The sequence below is a fragment of the Heterodontus francisci genome, chromosome 13, assembly GCF_036365525.1.
Source record: "Heterodontus francisci isolate sHetFra1 chromosome 13, sHetFra1.hap1, whole genome shotgun sequence".
NCBI classification, from domain to species: domain Eukaryota; kingdom Metazoa; phylum Chordata; class Chondrichthyes; order Heterodontiformes; family Heterodontidae; genus Heterodontus; species Heterodontus francisci.
Window position 1 is genome coordinate 54,093,110 of NC_090383.1, and position 24,880 is coordinate 54,117,989.

At 42.5% G+C, this 24,880-nt stretch overlaps 1 protein-coding gene across 1 annotated transcript in view; it reads right to left on the reverse strand.

The window, feature by feature from the left end:
• LOC137376710 (chitin synthase chs-2-like) overlaps nt 1-24,426 on the reverse strand; it is a 31,343-nt gene extending 6,917 nt beyond the window's left edge. Inside the window, exons 1-5 of the mRNA XM_068045685.1 lie at nt 24,389-24,426; nt 16,024-16,159; nt 7,319-7,470; nt 2,178-2,810; nt 1,774-2,114 (exon numbers count right to left, since the gene is read on the reverse strand). Of these exons, the coding sequence (XP_067901786.1) occupies nt 1,774-2,114; nt 2,178-2,810; nt 7,319-7,470; nt 16,024-16,099 (1,202 nt within the window). The 5' untranslated portion in view covers nt 16,100-16,159; nt 24,389-24,426. The remainder of the gene's footprint in view (nt 1-1,773; nt 2,115-2,177; nt 2,811-7,318; nt 7,471-16,023; nt 16,160-24,388) is intronic.
• Nucleotides 24,427-24,880: the final 454 nt, after the last annotated feature.

Here is a 24,880-nt window from a genome sequence, read left to right on the forward strand (position 1 = left end):
TGGCACTTGCTGTCTCAGAGAGGTGAAGTCCTGCCCAAGTCCAATTAGGGCCTGGGGAGCTTAAAATCCCGGCGTGGCTCCCCAGGCCCAGCGAAGGCGGGTTTACCCACGCCTCTTTGGCTGGTGGACGGAGCTTCCCACCCAACATAAAATCCCGGCCAATGTCTTAAATTGTTCCCTTTCTGGGCCAGAGAGGTTGATTAGCATTGCTGGAGTTGTGGATAGTGTGGAAGGCTGTTGTAGGTTGCAACGAGACATTGACAGGATGCAGAGCTGGGCTGAGAAGTGGCAGATGGAGTTCAACCTGGAAAAGTGTGAAGTGATTCATTTTGGAAGGTCGAATTTGAATGCAGAATACAGGCTTAAAGACAGGATTCTTGGTAGTGTGGAGGAACAGAGGGATCTTGGGGTCCATGTCCATAGATCGCTCAAAGTTGCCACCCAAGTTGATAGGGTTGTTAAGAAGGCATATGGTGTGTTGGCTTTCATTAACGGGGGATTGAGTTTAAGAGCCGCGAGGTTATGCTGCAGCTCTATAAGGCCCTGGTTAGACCACACTTGGAATATTGTGTTCAGTTCTGGTCGCCTCATTATAGGAAGGATGTGGAAGCCTTAGAGAGGGTGCAGAGGAGATTTACCAGGATGCTGCCTGGACTGGAGGGCATGTCCTACGAAGAAAGATTGAGGGAGCTAGGGCTTTTCTCATTGGAGCGAAGAAGGATGAGAGGTGACTTGATAGAGGGGTACAAGATGATGAGAGGCATAGATAGAGTGGATAGCCAGAGACTTTTTCCCAGGGTGGAAAGAGCTATCACCAGGGGGCATAATTTTAAGGTGATTGGAGGAAGGTTTCAGGGAGATGTCAGAGGTAGGTTCTTTACACAGAGAGTGGTGGATGCGTGGAATGTGCTGCCAGCGGTGGTAGTAGAAGCAGATACATTAGGGACATTTAAGCGACTCTTGGATAGGTACATGGATGATAGTAGAATGAAGGGTAGGTAGTTAGTTTGATCTTAGAATAGGTTAAAGGTTTGGCACAACATCGTGGGCCGAAGGGCCTGTACTGTGCTGTACTGTTCTATGTTCTATGTTCTATTAACAATTATTGTTAAGAGGGTACTTACACTATTAATAATGAGCCCTGAATTTCTATGGAGAATTTCATAGACAATTAGTGTGCAAAGCTGGAAATTCTGAATAATAAAGGGGAGGTTAAGAGTGATATGGCCATGTGTGCAAAGTTAGCAGTGGAGTGGCATAAATCAATCAGCAAGGTCTGGAGATTCATAACTCACAGTGTATCTCTTAAATCCCCGAAACTTGCTGGCCAGTTTGGGTGTTAATAATGACATATGTCGCTAATATGCCAATACTTTTCTCGGAAGATTTGGCCTGAAGTTAAATTTTTTATTCAATCACAAGTCAGTTTGTGCGAGCAGCTGACAACAGTATGCACTGGCTTCCGAGAAGTTACTTGCTGATACAACAATGATGGATGTAATTGATTCACTTTATCCAAAGCATTATAATATTTCATTTTACATGTAAAACATGCAGTTAAAGTGTGTACACCAATGTATTCTCAAAGGTGATGTTTGCTTCTTTTTTTAATATTAATGTGTTTCTGTATATCCTGCATTTTGGTTTTTATGTTGGGCTGGAAAACAGAATTATGAACATTCACGTTATCAAATAAATTGGAATATCTTGATCTGAATGACAATCTGGGAATCTCCTGCTAATTAAACACAAAACATTCCATTATGTTTATACCTTGGATTACTTTCCGCAGGCTGATGTGGATTAATGTGAATTCTTTTGTTAAGCAGCATGGATTGTTCTAGAAAGGGAGCTTCATACATCCTCCGAACAAAGATCTCTGATGTCCGTTGTATTCTGTTGATGTTCTGAGTCCACAGGTAGATCGTTGTAAGAATGAACCCAACCCACCAGCATGCCCCAGCCACCCCAAGTAACCAAACACTGGTCTGATTTGATGTACCTCCCTGCAGGCTGCAAATGCTGTGAACGATTTCTGAATAAAGGATCTCTACACTAAATGTATTATTCACACCATTTGTGGAATGAGCACAGAAATCTGAGAGGTTGAACTTCTTGTCAGTTTGTCAAAAGTCATTGTAGTGAATCCTAAAGACCACCAGAAAAAAAGTGAGTACCACTGGAGTATTCAAAATCAAAGGAAGGACAAAACTTCGCCTCATTGCATGGATCTTACATGCAACCACCCCAAACCAGGAACAAAGTACTGATGCACCAGCCTGCACTGCAAAAAGACCCAGAATTATTCTGATTTCGTGCGATGCAACATCACTGACAGTTTCCCACTCCAATTCCTTGATAGCAATCCCAGATCCCACTACAGAAGCAGTAATAACAATTCTCACTACACTTGTCCAGAGGCTCACCATATTCCTGGATTTATCAAGCTCAGACCTCAGAAGTTTAATTATTGGATACTTCCAATTTGAAATAAAATTTTCACGCCAACTCAGAGATGTTAAAACAGAGAAAAATATGGTGAGTCCCAAGTATACACTATCATGTTCCTTTAGATCCAAACATTGACCAACAAGAAAGAATATGTAACCACACAAGAGAAGGAGCAACCCTGACAGAGGTCCTATCACACTGAGCCGTAGGCTGGCTTTCTGAGATACCACTTGTAGAATGGATGGAATTAAACTAATACTGTTAGAAATGAACACAGTTGTCAATATGTCATAGTGGGGCAGGCAGATGACAACCAGGGATGCTGTACCGAAGGATGTGAATGCTTCCAGAATGCAGACCTGAAAGAAAAACAAGAAGCTGGTTAACTTCTGATGCATTTGAAATAAATCCCAAATGATTCAGAAGCTGAAGAAAATATATAACTCTGCCGAGCCAGATTCTCCTCGTAATGTCTTTGATTTCTCATTACTTCGCCAATAATGATTACGTTGGCAACAGTGGTCCAGATTTTCCTGTCAAAATAACAGTGAGGTTAATGGCGCTCACTTTTATTTATGCAGCAAATTCAGGTGAGGGGCAGATACATGGTTTAACTCAAATATTAAAACGTTGCTGTCTGAGTTGTGCCACTCTGTTGTTAGCTTTGTGAAAACAACAGTTCATTGACTGCCTCATCCTTGAAATGTATTGAATGGTACGAAGTTGCTGTATTTTCACAATAGATACAAAATAAATTCAGCACAGAAAGTTGAGTCTTGTCTATTCCAGTCTTAGTACTCTTCTAACAATGTGCTAAGTGTTCATTACTGCCTATCAACCTCTCTGGCACTGAAAATTAAATATTCCAAATGTGACGTCTTATTCCTTCAGGTATAATTGTTGTTAGAACTGTCAAATTTAAAACATGTTTTTTTCTTTTCCTTTCTCACTCCCTTAAAATAATCTTTCTTTCCCTCTATTTCTCTCTGTACCTGATTTGACATTGAATTCACCCATTCTAGCTTACACTTGTGAGAAACGTAGCCCACTTGATAATAATTTACACCAAGTCAAACTCTGAAGAAGTAAGTTTATTTAACGGTCTTGCAAGATCGGGTGTCCTACAAGCAGGCACACCGATCAACATATTCAGTTCATGTTTATACAATACAAATCCATTTGTCCACGCCTTTATTTTACATTATTGGTTATAACGTATTATGACACTAACCTATCCTATGGTTGCTACAGTCTCCTCCTCTGTTTACTTCTCCCCCTACTCTAACTTTCTAGCCCCTAACTCTTGTTTTTGTTTTACCTTATTTGGCTCTCCAATTATGTGTTTTAACTTGCAGCTGTCAGCCTTTATCTTAGTGGGGCAGTTTCTTATTCACTACATCCGTTGTTCTAACTCTTGCTGTTTCTCTGTTATCTGCCTAAGCACAATTTTTAAGTGATGTACTGTCCCAAGGTCTCCACTTACATACCCTTATCAATTCTTTGTCAGTGATGTACTGTCTTAAGGTCTCCACTGACATATCCTTATCAGTTCTCTTTTTCAGTGATTTCATTATGTTGTGCACAAATGACTTCTTGGTAACTTTCCACAAGCTGTAGAAACAACATTTCAGTATTTCTTATTCTCACACACTTTCAGTTCTTGCACTGTTAATTTCACAATCCTTCAATCTGGTTGGTTAAGGAGAAACACAGTTGGTAGTCCTGTTTACTCAGGTTCCAGATACCTTGTTTCCCTTGTAGGCCTGAGGACTGCAGCCACTACATTTTGTAAGTTTTTAAATTTTTACTTCTGCCTTGCTTTGATTTTTTTTTAATAACCTATATTAAACCTGTAGTGAATTTTTAAAGGTTAATTTGTAGACGTTGATTAAAAACGAAGTAAAATTGTGCTTTGAATCAAGTAATTAATCAATTATGTAATCACTGGTATATTATTAATTGTGAACTTGTATTTTTCCAGACCATGCACAGCTGTTGTTTTGTCCAAACTACTGTTTTTCTCTTCTTGAAAATAACAGTTGCTTTCTCATTGTTTAAACAGAAGTCAGTTCTTATGATATTTGATGACCCTTGAACTACAAGCACGGACAATGGATAACCTTGCACATGGGGTGATTCACTCTGATGTGAAGTCAGAAGATGGAGTTTAATTGATGGTCTGTATAACCTAATTGATGGCAGGTGAGAGACACCATCAAAGGATGTGTAAACAGCCTGAACAGCCTCGTAGTGCCTGTGAGAAGAATTTAATAAGGACTCATGGTTGTCAGACCTTTGTTTTGAGTCTGGATGGAAATCTCAGAAAGCTGGAATGGAGCCAGAAATTGGACTTAAAGGGGAACAGCATCCAACTTTCGGGGCTGCAGCCAGAATGAACTAGTCAACCACTGAAGACGATGGAGGAAGAGATGTCCACAGAGTGACTGACTGGAGAGTCCACACCCATGCAAGGGTCTCCGGAGACTTGGTGATGGATGCACCAAGGGGGAACGGTACCATTTTATTGATCTGTCGTGAACTAACTGACTTGGGGTTACAGCAGTGTGTACAAGTTTTGTTTTTGTTTTTCTATACTCTTTTCCTTCCTTTCCTTTTAATAAAGTTACCTTTCTTTCCTTTTCTATCATTAATAATTGTTTAATAATTGCTGAAAATAGAGACATGCATTCGTCGTGCATTCACCAGGACAATCGCAAGAGTAACCAATGTAAAGGAAAACAACAACTTATACTGTATGAGAAGAGAGTGCTGATTGGTTGGCACCTTCACCTGTTGCTCAAATATTTGGGATACATTACCCTTCCAGGGTAACTTGAGGTCGACTGGGCACTTTTCAAAAATGGCAGCCTTAGGCCCGTTCATAAGTTTGTGCGATATACAGTGAGAAATGATCTGATCAGGGTAGCCACTGTCATGTAGGATGCCTTTGATTCATCCTATTACAGCATCAAGCTTGCATGGTGAGCAAATGGCTCGGGCCCTATTTACGAGGTTGCCAATAAGGTCAATCTTATAGCGCGTGGAACTGTAAGAATCCCAATGCATGTATTGGCCAGTGAAGGTAGGTTTGTGGTAGACCGTGGTAAAGAACCCCTTAGCAGATTTCTCAACAAGTTCGTCAAGGAAAGGGAGCTTATTTGACTGCTCCATTTCAAAGGTGAATTTGAGCTCAGGATGGAGCCCATTAAGACGTGTAAGGAAATGATTGCATGCAGCTGCAGATTCAAATACAGCCAATGCTACATATTGGAAATATGCAAGAGGTTAGGTGTCACTCCCACCTGCCAAGAATGAGGCAAATGAATTTTGTCATGAACATTGATTTTAAACTGTTACTGGAGTGAAGAAAGGACTTGTTAAACAGATCAGCCATGGTTGGAAAAGACATTTGCGTATTAACAGACAGTGATTGGAAGCTAGCTGTTTCATGCTGCTACTATGCAGTAGCAACACATGTGGTGTTTGTTACTAACAGGATGCTGCTGTCAAACCAAAAAGACATCCTGCCTAACACGCAAATAAATAATGTGATATATGAATTTCAATGCCAGTGTAATGCTAGGTATGTAGGCCGTACGTCCCAAAGACTGGTGGATCGTATCAAACAGCATGTCCCTTCTAATGTTCGCAACATATATTAGTACACAGGGCCCTGTTCTTTGCAGACAGAAAGAACATATACACACATTGCGCCTGTTTCAGCTAAACAAAATAAGTGACAGCCATTAGCTGGTTCATTCGTCAGGGCAATGCATTGACCAATCAGAGTCAAGCTACCTGCTTTAAATTTCCAACAAAGCTTGGCAGTTAACTATCAGTCACCATAAGCTGGTGTATTCTCCATGGAAACGCCTCTGCCAATCAGAGTTCACATGCCAACCAATCAGCACTCTCTTCTCATGCAGTATAAAAGTTGCTTTCCCTCACATTGTCCTGATGAGTGCAAGGCGAAAGGTTTTGACAACATGCCTCTATTTTCAGCAATACTCAAGTTCTGTACTACCAAACGACTATTTGTTTCATAATTACTTAATAATTACTCAATAAAATTACTGTTTAAAACATTATTTGGTGTTGAGTCACTCACTCCTGTTATGTCTAGAGTACAGCACTGAACCTAAGTGAAACACTGCAAGGAATTCTCACACCCTACACCCTCGCTGCGACTTTATCTGCTCACATTTCAGCAATTTGCCACGAAAAAAATGAAAAAACCTTAACATGCAAGGGGATGTCTAATTAATGACAAACACTGTTAGATGGCCTGTGGCAACAAAATTTGGCCCAAAAATATTATGATCTGGAATTAAAGGGTTGTGGAAGAAAATTTAATAGTAGCTTTTTCAAAAATAGGTTATAAACTTGAAAAGGAAACATTTACAGCATTATGAGGAAAGAGCAGGGAAGTGGGTCGATTTGGATAACTCTTTTAAAGAGTCAGCACAAGCACAATGGGCTGAATGATCGCATGATAATCATAACATAGTAACAGGTTCAGGCAGGAGAAGACCTTTGGTTCACCTAACCACCTATCCACAGTATTCCTTTTCTAATAATTCAATATTTCTAATAACCCTGAATCTGTTTTGTTGAGAAGTATCTGTCTAGTTTCTTCCTGAAACTCACTATCACTCACTCTTGAAGATAATAACTTCTGCTGTGGGGTCTGGAGTGACAGTATCCCACTTACTTCACAAAAATGGACAAACTCCTAGTACGAACATGGGCAATTTTGTCAGTGAATACTTGTTTCCTAGTGGCTATCAAACCGATCCCAATCACATCCTTGCACGGAATCATCCCCCCAATTCCAATTCCAATTTCAGCTTACTATGCATTCACTTACTGTTATCAGGCTGTATGTGAAGACCATAGATTCAGAACGGAATGAAAGTTTCCACAGACACTTTGCAACGGTCAGAATGTTGGGGATTAACAGTGTGCAACCCAGTATAAGATGACTGAAGGGTTTATTGGTAAAATGGATTGAATCATCACCTGTGGCAGAAATCAACAGTAAAAGAGAAACCTGGAAAATATAGGACAGTAAATTTGTGATGAAAGATAATAAAATTGCACCCTTAGTAATTTCATAGAATACACAACACAGAAACAGACTATTCAGCCCAACCAATCTATGCTGGTGTTTATGTTCTACACACGCCTCTCCCACCCCAATTCATTTCACCCTATCACCATAATCTCCCATTCTCTTCTTCATGTAATTATCTAGCTTTCTCTTAAGTATATGACACTATTTGCCTTGTGACAGCAAGTTCCAAATTCTAACCACTCTCTGGGGGAAAGAAGTTTCTGTCGAATTCCCTATTGGATGTGCTGGTGATGTCATGAAGACCCCCACCTGCCAAGAATGAGGCGTATTCATTTTGTCATATGAACATTAATTTTAAACTGTTGCTGGAGTGAAGAAATTTTACAAGAGATCACCAGACACTTGGCTGGGGGATAGTTACATACTGAGAGACAGTGCTTGGAGAGACAAAAGAATTGCTCACTGATTCAATTAACAGAGACTGGGCTGGGCAATGGTGACCCACATCTTGTCGGGGTGGGAGACAACACTACACCCCGCCACCGGGAGATTTAGGAATCCACAAATGCAGGAGTGGTTAAGCCAGCTGGTCACATGACTAACCGGCTGGCCCAGGCTTTTTGAACTAGACACAGGACAGTTTGGGGTCAGACTGCAGACTGTAACTGATCCTGGAACAAGAAAGCCTCTCTCCTGGCTGGCTCTCCCTCCCTTTCTCATAAGCCTCTGGACCCATTGCAAACACGTAAACATTAAGAGAGAAAAGACTCCTACATCAGAACAAGTTAAAGCATGCACTGGGCCCCAACGAACAGCACGACGTACCAGCAACCAAAGACTCAACATCAAACTCAAAGGACTGTAACTACAATCCATCGATTGTCTCAAACTTTTCCCCTTTATTCTTTCGACTTTTTCTGTCTCTATATGCATTGGTGTTTAGCGCATAGGCATGCTAGCGTGGTTGCGTCGCTTACTCGTAGCCGTTACCCGAATTAGAGTCTAAGATTAATAAACTTCCACCTTTCTTGTTTCAATCTACAAAAACTTGTCGAATTGATTTATTTGCCTTACAATTGGAAAGCAGTGAACAAGGATTCACTGAGAGGGAGCTAAAAACACTGTTTCTAAAATTAAACCCTGTTATGGTTAGACCAGGCAAAGGCTGAGAGGGAACCCCTAGACCCCTATCTCACCTGGTTGTAACAGTGACTATCTAATAATTATGGCCTCTGGTTTTGGTTTCCTCCCCACAAGTGAAAACATCTTTGTTTGTATTGATATTTGGGTGTAAAACACATCATGTTGGCAACATGGCGATGAATAATAGGACAACCTCCGGATTTGCCCTGCAAGAGCGCCAGTTGGCACATTGGGAGCAGGTGCCTATACATTGTACAGGATGACTGCCTGAAACAGGTGTTAAGCACCTTGCATATACAAATCGATATCCTACTGCTGGTTATCATACTCCAATTGCAAAATTAGGGTAAAAATGGGCAGAGCCTGTGCCATGCAAGCTTGCCTAGCTGCACTGAGCCTTGAGTGGCTTAACCACCAATTCTTAAAGGGATCAATGGATGCTGCTCAAGAAGTGACCACAAAACACTTTAAAAGTGCTTCTTCTGGCTCCACAAAAATACTGCAAACTGCTGCAAGCCTAGGCTTTCTCCCCACCATTTCTCCTCCCCGTTGCCTTTGATCTTGCTCAAGGTCGAAGACAGCCATATTTCATCAGGTCCCCATCAGAAAGCTACATCGGGATGCTCAATTCACATCTCCAGATCACCAATTTCATTCAAATGAGGCCTGAGGCTGAATTTGGCTCAGGTGTCAGACTGGCATGAGATGAGCAAAGTTAGAGAGTGTAAATGCATTTGAGCATATAACACCTCTGAAGTCAGTTGCAAAGTATCTATGACTGATATCTGAACAGAAAGCAGCTTACCTGCCACTGGAACAGTCCTCCAACATAAATGAAGCAATAATAATTAGAAGAAAAACAGGATTACTGTGAATATTTACCTCACTGGGATAATGTTGTCAGTGAACTAATATGTAACATGCTGGCCATTTTAATACTTTCTACTGTATAATGCATTGGGGTACTCTATGATGCGATGCTATCCCACCCAACTCATTCCCTCCCCTCAAAAAGAGGTCATACGCATTACGCTGACTCTTAAATTAACCATAAAGATTATGTCTTGCTAACCATTGTCCAGCATGTATTAGCTTCAGTTTTCACCAGTATATGCACTTCTCTCAGAGAAGTGTATAAATAATAGGGTAATAATAGTAGGGGATTTCAACTTCCCCAATATCAACTGGGATAGTCATAGTGCAAAAGGCTTAAAGGGGGCAGAATTCTTAAAATACATACAGGGGAGCTTTTTGAGCCAGTAAGTAGAAAGTCCGACAAGAGAAGGGGCGGTACTGGACCTATTCCTAGGGCATGAAGCCGGACAAGTGGTAGGAGTGTCAGTGGGGGAGCATTTCGGGGATAGTAAGATCTGTAAGATTTAAGGTAGTTATGGAAAAGGACAAAGATGGACCGGAAATAAAAGTACTGAATTGGGGGAAGGCTGATTTCAATTTGATAAAACAGGATCTGGTCAAAGTGGACTGGGAGCAGCTACTTGTAGGAAAGTCTACATCAGACCAATGGGAGTCATTCAGAGGAAACAGTGAGAGTTCAGAGCCAACATGTACCCGTTAAGGTGAAGGGTAGGACCAACAAGTCCAGGAAACCCTGGATGTCAAGGGATATAGAGGATTGGATAAGGAACAAAAAAGGAGGCGTATGGCAGATACAGAGCACTTAAAACAGCAGAGGCACGAGAGGAGTATTGAAAGTGTAGGGGGGGGTACTTAAAAATGTAATTAGGAGAGCGAAGAGGGGACATGAAAAAACAATGGTAGGCAAGATAAAGGAAAATCCTAAGGCATTTTATAAGTATATTAAGGGCAAGAGGACAACCAGGGAAAGAGTAGGGCCCATTAGCGACCAAAGAGGCAACCTGTGTGTGGAGCCAGAGGACATTGGTGTGGTTTTTAGTTTTAGTTTAGTTTAGAGATACAGCACTGAAACAGGCCCTTCGGCCCACCGAGTCTGTGCCAACAATCAACCACCCATTTATACTAATCCTGCACTTTTCCCATATTTTAAATTATTACTTTTCATCTGTGTTCACTATGGAGAAGGATGATGTAGGTGTAGAGATCAGGGAGGGGGATTGTGATATACTTAAACATATTTTAGCACTGAAAGGGAGGAAGTGCTAGCTGTTTTAGCGGGTTTAAAAGTGGGTAAACCCCCAGGCCCAGATGAGATGTATCCAAGGCTGTTCTGTGAGGCAAGGGAGGAGATAGCAGGAGCTCTGACACAAATTTTCAAATCCTCTCTGGCCACAGGAGAGGTATCAGATGATTGGAGGACAGCAAATGTGGTACCATTATTCAAGAAGGGTAGCAGGGATAAACCAAGTAATTACAGGCCAGTGAGTCTAACATCTGTGGTTGGGAAACTATTGGAAAAATCTCTGAGAGTCAGGATTAATCTCCACTTGGAGAGGCAGGGATTAATCAGTCAGCATGGCTTTGTCAGGGGGAGATCGTGTCGAACTAATTTGAATTTTTCGAGGCGGTGACGAGATGTGTAGCTGAGGGTAAAGCAGTTGATGTAGTCTACATGGACTAAAGTAAGGCTTTTGATATGGTCCCGCATGGGAGATTGGTTAAGAAGGTAAGAGCCCATGGGATCCAGGGCAATTTGGCAAATTGGATCCAAAATTGGCTTAGTGGTAGGAGGCAGAGGGTGATGGTCGAGGATTGTTTATGCAAGTGGAAGCCTGTGACCAGTGGTGTACCACAAGAATCGGTGCTGCGACCGTTACTGTTTGTAGTGTACATTAATGATTTAGACATGAATATAGGAGGTATGATCAGTAAGTTCGCAGATGACACGAAAATTGGTGGTGTCGTAAATAGTGAGGAGGAAAACCTTAATTTACAGGATGATATAGATGGGCCAGTAAGATGGGCGGAGCAGTGGCAAATGGAATTTAATCCTGAGAAGTGTGAGGTGATGCATTTTGGGAGGACTAACAAGGCAAGGGAATATACGATGGATGGTAGGAACCTAGGAAGCACAGAGGGTCAGAGGGATGTTGGTGTACTTTTCCATAGATCACTAAAGGCAGCAGCACCAGTAGATAAGGTGGTTAAGAAGGCATATGGGATACTTGCCTTTATTAGCCAAGGCATAGAATATAAGAACAGGGAGGTTATGATGGAGCTGTATAAAAAGCTAGTTTGGCCACAGCTGGAGTACTGTATACAGTTCTGGTCACGACACTGTAGGAAGGATGTGATTGCACTGGAGAGGGTGCAGAGGAGATTCACCAGGATGTTACCTGGACTGGAGCATTTCAGCTATGAAGAGAGACTGGATAGGCTAGGGTTGTTTTCCTTAGAGCAGAGAAGGCTGAGGGGGGGGACCTGATTGAGGTATACAAAATTATGAGGGGCATTGATAGGATAAATAGAAAGAAACTTTTTCCCTTAGTGGAGGGATCAATAACCAAGTGACATAGATTTAAGGTAAGGGGTTAGATGTTTAGTGGGGATTTGAAGAAAACATTTTTCACTCAGAGGGTGGTTGGAATCTGGAACGGACTGCCTGAAGAGGTGGTAGAGGCAGGAACACTCACAACATTTAAGAAGTATTTAGATGAGCACTTGAAATGCCACAGCATACAAGGCTATGGGCCACGTGCTGGAAAATGGGATTAGAGTAGTTAGGTGCTTGATGGCTGGTACAGACACGATGGGCCGAAGGGCCTGTTTCTGTGCTGCATAACTCTATGACTCTATGCACTTACTTTTTCTTGGCTTGACAAAAGGAGAAAGAAAGACTTGCATTTATTTATTTATTCTTTATTCATTCATGGGATGTGGGCATCGCTGGCTAGGACATAATTTATTGCCCATCCCTAATTGCCCTTGAGAAGGCGGTGGTGAACCACCCATTTGAACCGCTGCAGTCCATGTGTGGTAGGTACACCCATAGTGCTGTTAGGAAGGGAGTTCCAGGATTTTTACCCAGCGACAGTGAGGGAACGGCGATATAGTTCCAAGTCAGGATGGTCTGTGGCTTGGAGGGGAATTTGTAGGTTGTAGTGTTCCCATGCAACTGCTTCCCTTGTCCTTCCAGGTGGTAGAGGTCATGGGTTTGGAAGGGGCTGTCCAAGGAGCCTTGGCGCGTTGCTGCAGTGAATCTTGCAGATGGTACACACTGCTGCCACTGTGCATCGGTGGTGGAGGGAGTGAATGTTTGTGAATGGGGTGCCAATCAAGTGGGCTGCTTTGTCCTGGATGGTGTCGAGCTTCTTGAGTGTTGTTGGAGCTGCATCCATCCAGGCAAGTGGACAGTATTCCATCACACTCCTGACTTGTGTCTTGTAGTTGGTGGACAGGCTTTGGGGAGTTAGGAGGTGAGTTACTCGCCACAGGATTCCTAGCCTCTGACCTGGTCTTATAGCCACGGTATTTATATGGCTACTCCAGTTCAATTTATTGTCAATGGGAACCCCTAGGAAGTTGATAGTGGGGGATTCAACAATGGTAATGCCATTGAATGTCAAGGGGAGATGGTTAGATTCTGTCTTGTTGGAGATTGTCATTGCCTGGCACTTGTGTGGTACAAATGTTACAGCCTCTTATCAGCCCAAGCCTGGATATTGTCCAGGTCTCGCTGCATTTCTACACGGACTGCTTCAGTATCTGAGGAGTCACGAATGGTGCTGAACATTGTGTAATCATCAGCAAATATCCCCACTTCTGACCTTATGATTGAAGGAAGGACATTGATGAAGCAGCTGAAGATGGTTGGGCCTAGGACACTACCCTGAGGAATTCCTGCAATGATGTCCTTTGCGCTAGGTATGACTCCAACCAGCGGAGGGTTTTCCCCTAATTCCCATTGTGCCCAATTTTGCTAGGGCTCCTTGATGCCATACTCGGTCAAATGCTGCCTTGATGTCAAAGGCAGCCACTCTCACCTCACCTCTGGAGTTCAACTCTTTTGTCTATGTTTTAACCAAGGCTGTAATGTGGTCAGGAGTTGAGTGACCCTGGCAGAACCCAAACTGAGCGTCACTGAGCAGGTTATTGCTAAGCAAGTGTCACTTGATAGCACTGTCAACGACATCACTTTACTGATGATCAAGAGGAGACTGATTGGGCGGTAATTGGCCGGGTTGGATTTGTCCTGCTTTTTGTGTACAGGACGTACCTGGGCAATTTTCCACATTGCCAGCTAGATGTCAGTGTTGTAGCTGTACTGGAACAGCTTGGCCAGGTTTGTGGCAAGTTCTGGAGCACAGGCCATCAGTGCTATTGCTGGAATGTTGTCAGGACCCGTAGCCTTTGCAGTATCCAGTGTTTTCAGTCATTTCTCGCTGGCATGTGGAGTGAATAAAATTGGCTGAAGACTGGCATCTGTAATGCTGGGGGCTTCAGGAGGAGGCCGAGATGGATGATCCACTCGGCAGTTCTGGCTGAAGATTGTTGCAAATGCTTCAGCGGTATCTTTTGCACTGATGTGCTGGGCTCCCCCATCATTGAGGATGGGGATATTTGTGGAGCCACCTCCTCCAGTTAGTTGTTTAATTGTCCATCACCATTCATGGCTGTATGTGGCAGGACTGCAGAGCTTGGATCTGATCCGCTCATTGTGCAGTCGCTTAGCTCTGTCTATTGCATGCTGCTTATGCTACTTGGCACACAAGTAGTCCTGGGTTGTAGCTTCACCAGGTTGACACCTCATTTTGAGGTGTTGCTCCTGGCATACCTTCCTGCACTCTTTATTGAACCAGTGCGAACCCCCGGCTTGATGGTAATGGTAGAGTGAGGGATAGGCCGGGTCATGAGGTTACAGATTGTGGTTGAGTACAATTCTGCTGCTGCTGATGGATGCCCAGTTTTGAGTTGCTAGATCTGTTCGAAGTCTATCTAATTTAGCACAGTGGTAGTGCCACACAACACGATGGAGGGTATCCTCAATGTGAAGATGGGATTTCGTCTCCACAAGGACTGTGCGGTGGTCATGCCCACCAATACTGTCATGGACAGATGCATCTGTGGCAGGCAGAATTGTAAGGGCGAAGTCAAGTATGTTTCTCCCTCTTGTTGGCTCTCCCACCACCTGCTGCAGAACCAGTCGAGCAGCTATGTCCTTTATTACTCAGCCAACACGGTCAGTAATGGTGCTACTGAGCCACTCTTGGTGATGGACATTGAAGTCTCCCACCCAGATTACATTCTGCACCCTTACTACCATCAGTGCTTCCTCCAAGTGGTGTTCAACATGGAGGAGTACTGATTCATCAGCTGAGGGGGGGGGGTGGTAGGTGGTAATCAGCAGGAGGTTTCCTTGCCATGTTTGACCTGATGCCATGAGAATTCATGGGGTCCAGAATCGATGTTGAGGACTCTCAGGGCCACTCCCTCCGACTGTATACCACTGTGCCGCCACCTCTGGTGGGTCTGTCCTGCCGCTGGGACAGGACATACCTGGGGATGGTGATGGCGGTGTCTGGGACATTGTCTGTAATGTATGATTCCGTGAGTATGACTATGTCAGGCTGCTGCTTGACTAGTCTGTGGTACAGTTCTCCCAACTTTGGCACAAACTCCCAGATGTTTGTAAGGAGGACTTTGCAGGATTGACAGGGCTGGGTTTGCCATTGTCATTTCCGGTGCCTAGGTCGATGCCGGGTGGTCCATCCAGTTTCATTCCTTATTGACTTTGTCGCAGTTTGATACAACTGAGCGGCTTGCTAGGCCATTTCAAGAGGGCAGTTAAGAGTCAACCACATTGCTGTGGGTCTGGAGTCACATGGAGGCCAGACCAGGTAAGGACAGCAGATTTCCTTGTCTAAAGGACAGTAGTGAACATAAAACACCTTTCTTGACTTCAGGATGTCCAAAGTGCTTCACAACCACTGAAATACTTTTGACTTGTTGTTGTTGTTGTAATGTAGGAAAAGTTCGAAAAAGAGATTTACAAATCTTTAACAGAAGAAAAGAAGACTGAGAGGGGACATGACTGAGGTTGAAGCTTTAAAAACACTGAGAGGCACAAATAAATAGATAGAGAATAATAGAAGAACAGAAGGTAGTGTTTTTAAAATTAGTGAGCTTCAAGTGAGACAGTAGAGATAAAAAAGATGAACAACGAATGCTAGGAATCTTGAATTAAAAGAAGAAAATATTAGAACAATACAGCAAGTGAGTTAGCATCTTTAAGAAAAGGTAGGTTAACTTTTTGGGTGGGATACTGCATAACAGAATTTCTGAAATATAACACAATAAATAAACAACTGAAAATGTGTCATCTGCATGATTGGGCATACCTGACAAACTCTGGGTCAAAAATGTAGACAAATGTTCTTAGTTATTATGAAGTATTAAATTACATGATGGAACCAGCTTACCTTGCTTAAGAGGGCCAGACCAAGCACTAAGATGCCAAGCACTGTGCAGCAGAAGAACTGGATTACGGTCATACATACTGAGGCGGTTTCTTCTTCAGTGTTAACTGCAGAAGCAACAAACTCATCCCAGATTTTCCTATTGAATAAAAATATATAATTTAAGACAATCACTTATATAAAGTTCATAGATTTCAGACAATAACAAAAAATTCACATATTTGCTCAGTTTTCTCTTCGACATAACATGCACCAAACCATTTTGCAAGGTAACAACAAAGTACAATTAAAATAAAAGCAAAATACTGCGGATGCTGGAAATCTGAAATAAAAACAAGAAATGCTGGAACCACTCAGCAGGTCTGGCAGCATCTGTGGAAAGAGAAGCAGAGTTAACGTTTTGAGTCAGTGACCGAAGAAGGGTCACTTACCCGAAACGTTAACTCTGCTTCTCTTTCCACAGATGCTGCCAGACCTGCTGAGTGGTTCCAGCATTTCTTGTTTTTATTTCAAAGTACAATTAAAGCTTGCATAGTGTCAAGAAAACAAGGGCATTACTTCAAAATTCATTATCCAGATTTTCTGAGGAAAATGATTTCATGCAGCACTTTACATGCGTAGGTAATTCTGGCTCTTATTGCTGAATTTATTAAAAGTTGCACTCCACATGTGGTTTTGCACATTTTCCATCTGATACATTAGCTGTGTACACACATTTAACAATGTACTATTAATAATTTTTTTATTCATTCATGGGATGTGAGCAGCATTGGTAAGACCAATATGTGTTGCCCATCCCTAATTGACCTTGAGAAGGTGGTAGTGAGCTGCCTTCTTGAACTGCTGCAGTCCATGAGGTGCAAGTACACCAACAGTGCATTTAGGGAGGGAGTTCCAGGATTTTGACCCAGCAATATTGAAGGAATGGTGATCTAATTCCAAGTCAGGAGGGTGTGATTTGGAGGGGTACTTTCAGGTGGTGGTGTTCCCATGTATCTGCTGCCCTTGTTCTTTTAGGTGGTAGAGGTCGTGGGTTTAGAAGGTGCTGTTGAGGGAAGCTTGGCGAGTTGCTGCAGGGCATCTTGTAGATGGTACACACAGAAGCCTCTGTGTGCCAGTGGTGGAGGGAGTGAATGTTTAAGGTTGTGCATGGGGTGGTGACCAAGCGGCATGTTTTTCCTGGATGGTGTCGAGTTTCTTCAATGATGTTTGAGCTGCACACATCCAGACAAGTGGAGAATATTCCATCACACTCCTCATTTGTCCCTTATGGATGGTGGACAGGTTTTGGGGAGTCAGGAGATGAGTTAGTTGCCTCAATATTCACAGTATCTGACCTGCTCTTGTACCCACAGTATTTATATTACTGGCCCAGTTAAATTTCCGGTTAATGCTAACCCTCAAGATATTGATGGTGGGGAATTCAGTGATAGTGATGCTATTGAATGTCAAGGGGAGATGGTTAGATTCTCTTTTTTTGGAGATGGGCACCGCCTGCTACTTGTATGGCGTGAATGTTTCTTGCCATTTATCTACCTAAGCCTGAATGTTGCCCAGGTCTTGCTGCATGGTGTGCAGACTGCTCTTCAATATCTGAGTAATTGCGAATGCTACTGAACAATGTGGAATCATCAGTGAACAATTCCACTTCTGGCCTTAAGTTGGAGGGAAGGTCATTGATGAAGCAGCGGAAGATGATTGGTTATAGGACACTACCCTGAGGAACACCTGCACTGATGCCCTGGGGCTGAAAAGATTGGCCTCCAATAAACACAACCTTTGTGCTAGGTATGATTCCAACCAGTGGAGAGTTTTCCCTCTGATTGCCATTGATTTCACTTTTGCTAGGGCTCCTTGATGCAATATTTGGTCAAATGCTTCCTTAATTTTAAGAGCAGTCACTCTCACCTATTCCCTGGAATTTAGCTCTTTTTTCCACATTTGGACCAAGGCTGTAATGAGGTCTGGAGCCGAGTGCCTGGTGGAGCCCAAAATAAACATCAGTGATCAGGTTATTGTTGAATAAGTGCGGCTTGATAACACTGTCACTTTGCTGATGATTGAGTGTAGGCTCATGAGGCAGTAATTGGCCGGATTGGATTTGTCCAGCTTTTTGTAGACAGGACATAGCTGAGCAATTTTCCACATTCTTGGGTCGATACCAGTGTTGTAGCTGTACTGGACCAGTTTGACTTGGGGCACGGCTAGTTCTGCAGCTCACGGCTTCAGTACTACAGCGGAATGTTGTCAGGACCCATAAGCCTTTGCTGTATCTAGAGCCTTCAGCTGTTTCTTGATATTAGTTGGTGTGAATTGAATTGGCTGAAGATTGTCACCTCTGATGCTGGGGACCTCAGGCGGAGGCTGAGATGGATCATCCACCTGTCACTTATGGCTGAAGATGGTTGCAAACACTTCAGCCTTGTCTTTTGCACTGATGTGCAGGGCTCTGCTATCATTGAGAATGAGGATGTTTGTTCAGTCTCCTCCTCTGGTGAGTTGTTTAATAGTTCACCACCATTCACTGAATGTGACAGAACAGCAGAATTTGATCTGATCTGTTCGTTGTGGGATCGCTTCTGTCTATAGCATTGTTACATTCATCTAATTCATGGTTTGTATTAATTTTCTAGAGGCAACTTTTAATTTGCAAATTGATTTTTTTTTTAATGCAAGACAAATGAAAATACCTGGTTTGAGAAGCTGGCAAACAAACCAAGGGCGGTTACAAATCAAAGGGTCTTTATCTAGTAAGGTCATAATGGGAAGTGTGAAGACACTAAACAATGGGAACCTCTCTGAACTTCTTGATGGATACGGTGTGTCTGCAGCTGTTGCAATCAGGGGTTTAAATTATTCATACGATTTTCCAGAACAAAGAGAAGATTTGGAGTTGGAAATAATTAGTTTAAATTTCTATCTGGGACATCCAAAATATACCACATTGCTATGGAGATAGATGATGCAGTGGGTGCCTGTTGGTATTTTGATCTGCGTGCTTGCTGACAGTTGGCTTTTGGAAGTCAGTTGGACTTTGGAGCAAAGAAGCCATTGGGATCCAGGGATGTTTCTGTTTTAAGGCAGGCCCATGCTCAAGCTGGGAAGTCCAGATTCGGGAGATGATTTCATACCTCAGAAGATAGCTGAGAAACTAAGGAATTGAAGAGAATTCCTAAGAGCTGTGGTACACTTTGGATTGGTCCCAGGAGAAGTGAACAAATTGCCAAGATCCGTACAGGGGAACTCTTGGGGTGGAAGTAAAAGTCAAGTGGGGGTATTATGTTGATATTTAGAGTTTAAAGTATACATCCTCCTGTTTTTTTAAGATTTTATGTTTAAAATATAAATATTTCTAAATTGTAGTGTTAGGTTAGTAGTGCTTTTCTTTGTTTAACCCCTGTATAGTAAAGCTTTTTTTGTTTAAAACATAAAATCTTGTGGCATAATTCTTTCAGAAATATCTGGGAATTCAATTTTCTCCTTATAAGAGTTAACGTTCCCTAATAGGATTATAACAGCATGCTGCTTCTGCTGTTTGGCATGCATGCATCCTGTGATGTAGCTTCACCAGGTTGTCACCTTATTCACCATCACATTCTTGCTTCTGTTCAGTTAATTGCAGATCACAAGACATACACTGTTGTGCCAGAGCTAAGCAGTAATCAGTGATATAACACTGGTTTGGTTCAACTATTACTGTGAGAAAATCCACACCAAGATATGTTAAGAAAAGAAAGGAGGACTTACATTTATATAGCACCTTCGTGTCTTCAGGATGCCCCAAAGCCTGTTACAACCAATGTAGTATTTTTAAATTGTTGTTAAGTAAGAAATGCAGCAGCCAATTTTTGTGAGATCATCTGGTTTAGGTGTTGTTTTAGGGATAAATTCTGCCCTGGACAATGAGAGAACTAGACTGCTCTTCTTTGGATTGTGGTGCGGGATTCTTTGCGCCCTTTTGGGTAGGTAAATGGGTCCACGGTTAAACATCTCATTTGAAAGATGGTATCTCAAATAGTACTGCACTCAATTACCAGCCTAGATTATGTACTCCAGTCTATAGAGTGGAACTTGAACCCACAACCAACTGACTTGGAGAAGAGAGTGCTAACATTGACACATGGCTGACACATGTTAGAGCTGATTTTCTCCTCCAGATCCCCAGCTGGGTACCGGACAGTTGTAGGTGATTCAGTCTAACTGGTGCTAGTGTTTATGCTTCACACAAGCCTCCTCGCACCCGACTGTATCTAACCGTATCAACATATTCTTCTATTTCTTTCTGCCTCATGTACTTATCTAGCTTCCCCTTGAAGGTATCTATGACAATACTGACATTGGAAATTCAAATAATGATCAGTGCTTTTTAAAATAGATTTTAATTCTAAGAAACACTACTTTCTGCACAAATCTGTAAAGCAGAAATTGATATTATCCAGACCAGTGGTTAATTTTACAGAAGAATAATGAAAAATTCTCAAAACATTCTAATTGTGAAGTCTTCACAATCATCCACAAGAATATTTACTGGAATCAAGCATAGACTCCAGTCTGGAATGATACCAAATTTGTTCCTACACAAAAGTAAAGATATGGCGAGAGAGAATGGGAATGGAAGATTTTCATAAACATGAATGTACTTTGTTGTCTTCTTCTTTGGCCTCTTTGTCTCGGGAGACAATGGGTAAGCGCCTGGAGGTGGTCAGTGGTTTGTGAAACAGCGCCTGGAGTGGCTATAAAGGCCAATTCTAGAGTGACAGACTCTTTCACAGGTGCTAGAGATAAGATTGGTTGTTGGGGCTGTTACACAGTTGGCTCTCCCCTTGCGTTTCTGTCTTTTTTCCTGCCAACTGCTAAGTCTCCGATTCGCCACACTTTAGCCCCGCCTTTATGGCTGCCCGCCAGCTCTGGCGATCGCTGGCAACTGACTCCCACGACTTGTGATCAATGTCACAGGACTTCATGTCGCGTTTTCAGACGTCTTTAAAGCGGAGACATGGACGGCCGGTGGGTCTGATACCAGTGATGAGCTCGCTGTACAATGTGTCCTTGGGGATCCTGCCATCTTCCATGTGGCTCACATGGCCAAGCCATCTCAAGCGCCGCTGGCTCAGTAGGGTGTATATGCTGGGGATGTTGGCCGCCTCGAGGACTTCTGTGTTGGAGATACAGTCCTGCTACCTGATACCAAGGATTCTCCGGAGGCAGCGAAGATGGAATGAATTGAGACGTCGCTCTTGGCTGACATACGTTGTCCAGGCGTCACTGCCATAGAGCAAGGTACTGAGGGCACAGGCTTGATACACTCGGACTTTTGTGTTCCATGTCAGTGCGCCATTTTCCCACACTCTCTTGGTCAGTCTGGACATAGCAGTGGAAGCCTTTCCCATGCGCTTGTTGATTTCTGCATCGAGAGACAGGTTACTGGTGATAGTTCAGCCAAGGTCGGTGAACTCTTGAACCACTTCCAGAGCGTGGTCACCGATATTGATGGATGGAGCATTTCTGACGTCCTGTCCCATGATATTCGTTATCTTGAGGCTGGTTAGGCCAAATTCGTTGCAGGCAGCCGCAATCCTGTCGATGAGTCTCTGCAGACACTCTTCAGTGTGAGACGTTAATGCAGCATCGTCAGCAAAGAGGAGTTCCCTGATGAGGACTTTCCGTACTTTGGTCTTTGCTCTTAGACGGGCAAAGTTGAACAAGCTGCCACCTGATCTTGTGTGGTGGAAAATTCCTTCTTCTGAAGACTTGAACGCACGCGAGAGCAGCAGAGAGAAGAACATCCCAAACAGTGTAGGTACGAGAACACAGCCCTGTTTCACGCCACTCAGGATAGGAAAGGGGTCTGATGAGGCGCCGCTATGCTGAATTGTGCCTTTCATATTGTCATGGAATGAGGTGATGATTTTTAGTAGCTTTGGTGGACATCCGATCTTTTCTAGTAGTCTGAAGAGACCGCGTCTGCTGACGAGGTCAAAGGCTTTGGTGAGATCAATGAAAGCAATGTAGAGGGGCATCTGTTGTTCACGACATTTCTCCTGTAGCTGGTGAAGGGAGAACAGCATGTCAATGGTGGATCTCTCTGCTCGAAAGCCACACTGGGCCTCACGGTAGACACGCTCAGCCTGTTTAAAGCGACTTGAGTGAAGACTTTCCCCACTATGCTGAGCAGGGAGATTCCACGGTAGTTGTTGCAGTCACCGTGGTCACCCTTGTTCTTATAGAGGGTGATAATATTGGCATTGCGCATGTCCTGAGGTACTGCTCCCTCGTCCCAGCACAGGCAAAGCAGTTCGTACAGTGCTGAAAGTATAGCAGGCTTGGAACTCTTGATTATTTCAGGGGTAATGCCGTCCTTCCCAGGGGCTTTTCCGCTGGCTAGAGAATCAATGGCATCACTGAGTTCCGATTTTGTTGGCTGTACGTCCAGCTCATCCGTGACTGGCAGAGACTGGATTGCATTGAGGGCGGTCTCAGTGACAACATTTTCCCTGGAGTACAGTTCTAGGTAGTGCTCCACCCAGCGGTCCATTTGCTTACGTTGGTCAGTGATTGTGTCCCCTGATTTAGATTTGAGGGGGGGCGATCTTCTTGATGGTTGGCCCTAAAGCTCTCTTAATGCCATCATACATTCCTCTGATGTTGTACTTTATTGTACTTACACTTAAAACATTAGCAGTTTCACTCAGAGACATGTGTGAGAAATGTAAACATTATACTAATATAGGTTCTATTAAAGTTAAGGTAGTGATACATTAGTGGGAGAGGATAGAGTATAACCTTGCATTTAATCTGCACTGTAACTGGAAATGCGTGATTCAGACATGAGAACCAAAAGTGAAACATGTTCTGTTACCCAGGACAAAAACACACAACATGTAGGTTTAAAGATAAAATATATACCTTGGAATATCTTCAAATAAAGGTAGGAGGAAGGGAAATCGAGAGAGCGATACAAGGGATATTATTGCCAGGTTAGGCAGTTAGAGGTAGAACAGGAATTAAGTCTGATTAGATATGTGAAAAATTACTATAAAGAAGGCTGGTGTGTGGGGATTAGTGCTGTTCATTTTATCTCTTTAAAAGTCAAAGCATCATCATTTTACTGCACATTTGTCACAATAGATATGGTAAACAAACATGTAAATATATTTTCAAATTACAATTACGCAGTTATTTTATTTTAAAGAATCCAAAACTATATTTGAACTGCAATTTGTTTCATTCTTTAAACTTTCGATTTTTTTTTTGCCAATTCTAGGTCTTTGTTGTCACATTGCATTGACAGAGTTCAAAATGGTTGAGATATGCTTTTGCCACATAATGTCTCTAGTTATTATCAAGAAGTCTAGGTTTTGAACCAGGACTCATAATTCAGGACAGACTGAGGCTTAAAAAAAAGACATAAAGCAAGTTAAAACAAAGAAAGTAATAACTGGATGATGTTAAGTAGGATTTCAAAAGCATGTATGTTGTAAGGTTCCCTTAGTCTCAATTTTTAAAGACTCAATGGTGAGATCACACTTGATTGTTTGATTAATCGTACTAGCGGGGCAATTTCATCCATTATTAACAGCTGGTAAATGCCACAGATTTATCATCTTTGGAATAAAACAAACAAACTTTAATTTATATAGCATCATTATATCCGAAGACCTCCCAAAATGCCTTACAGCCAATTAAGTACTTTTGAAGTGTAGTCATTGTCGTAATGTAGGGACGGCAGACAACTTGTACACAGCAAAGTCCCATAAACAACAATGTGATAATGATCACATAATCGGGTTTTTTTAAGGTGGTTGATGGATAAACATTGGCCAGGACACAGGGGATAACTCCCCTGCTCTTCTTCAAAATAGTACCATCAAAGAAAGAAAGAGTTGCATTTATATAGCGCTTTTCATGACCACCGGACACCTCAAAGCACTTTACAGCCAATTTAGTACTTTTGAAGTGTAGTGACTATCGTAATGTAAGAAATGCGGCAGCCAATTTGCACACAGCAAACACCCACAAACAGCAATGTGATAATGCCCAGATAATCTGTTTTTGTATATTAATTGAAGGATAATTATTGGCCAGGAGACTGGGGATAACTCCCTGCTCTTCTCCGAAATAGATCCATGGGATCTTTTCCATCCAACCAGGCAGACAGATGAGGTTTTGGTCAACGTCGCATCTGAAAGACAGCATCTCTGGCATTGCAGCACTCTCTCAGTACTGCATTGGAGTGTCCGACTACATTTTTTGCACTTAAACCCTGGTGTGGGGCTTGAACCCATAATCTCTTGACTCAGAGGTGCGTGTGCCATCAATGAACCAAGGCTAACAACTTATTAATTAATTAGAGTTACTCACTACTCACCTAGTTTCTTTATTTTTACGATCCATGATACTCTGTCCAGATTCAGGCATTCACGAGAGCTTGTAAGAAAACACACAAGTACATTTTCTTTTTCAGTTGTGACAGGAATTTGTTGGGTTTCTGCTTAAGTCGTGACACACCCTTACAAAACAGTTAGGTTGAGAATGATGTTCAAATTCCTTGCATATAAATTGAACCAAAACTTGGAGAAATGTTGACTCGGGTGGACGGCCAAAGTACTGTCATAAAAAGTTTCATTATGACTAACGCACATCCCAGAGAATGATAATTACCACTAGTTTCTCCCTTACTAAAGTAATATGCATGGTTTTGAACACTGTATATCCTGGCCTTGGAGGCAGTGCAAAGAAGGGCAAATAAGTTCATAACTGGAAAAAATTATGCCTACTAGGAATGTATACCAAGGTCAACTTATTGAGGTATTGAAGATTTTAAAAGAAGTAGGTTAACTGGATCCCAGAGAGATATTCA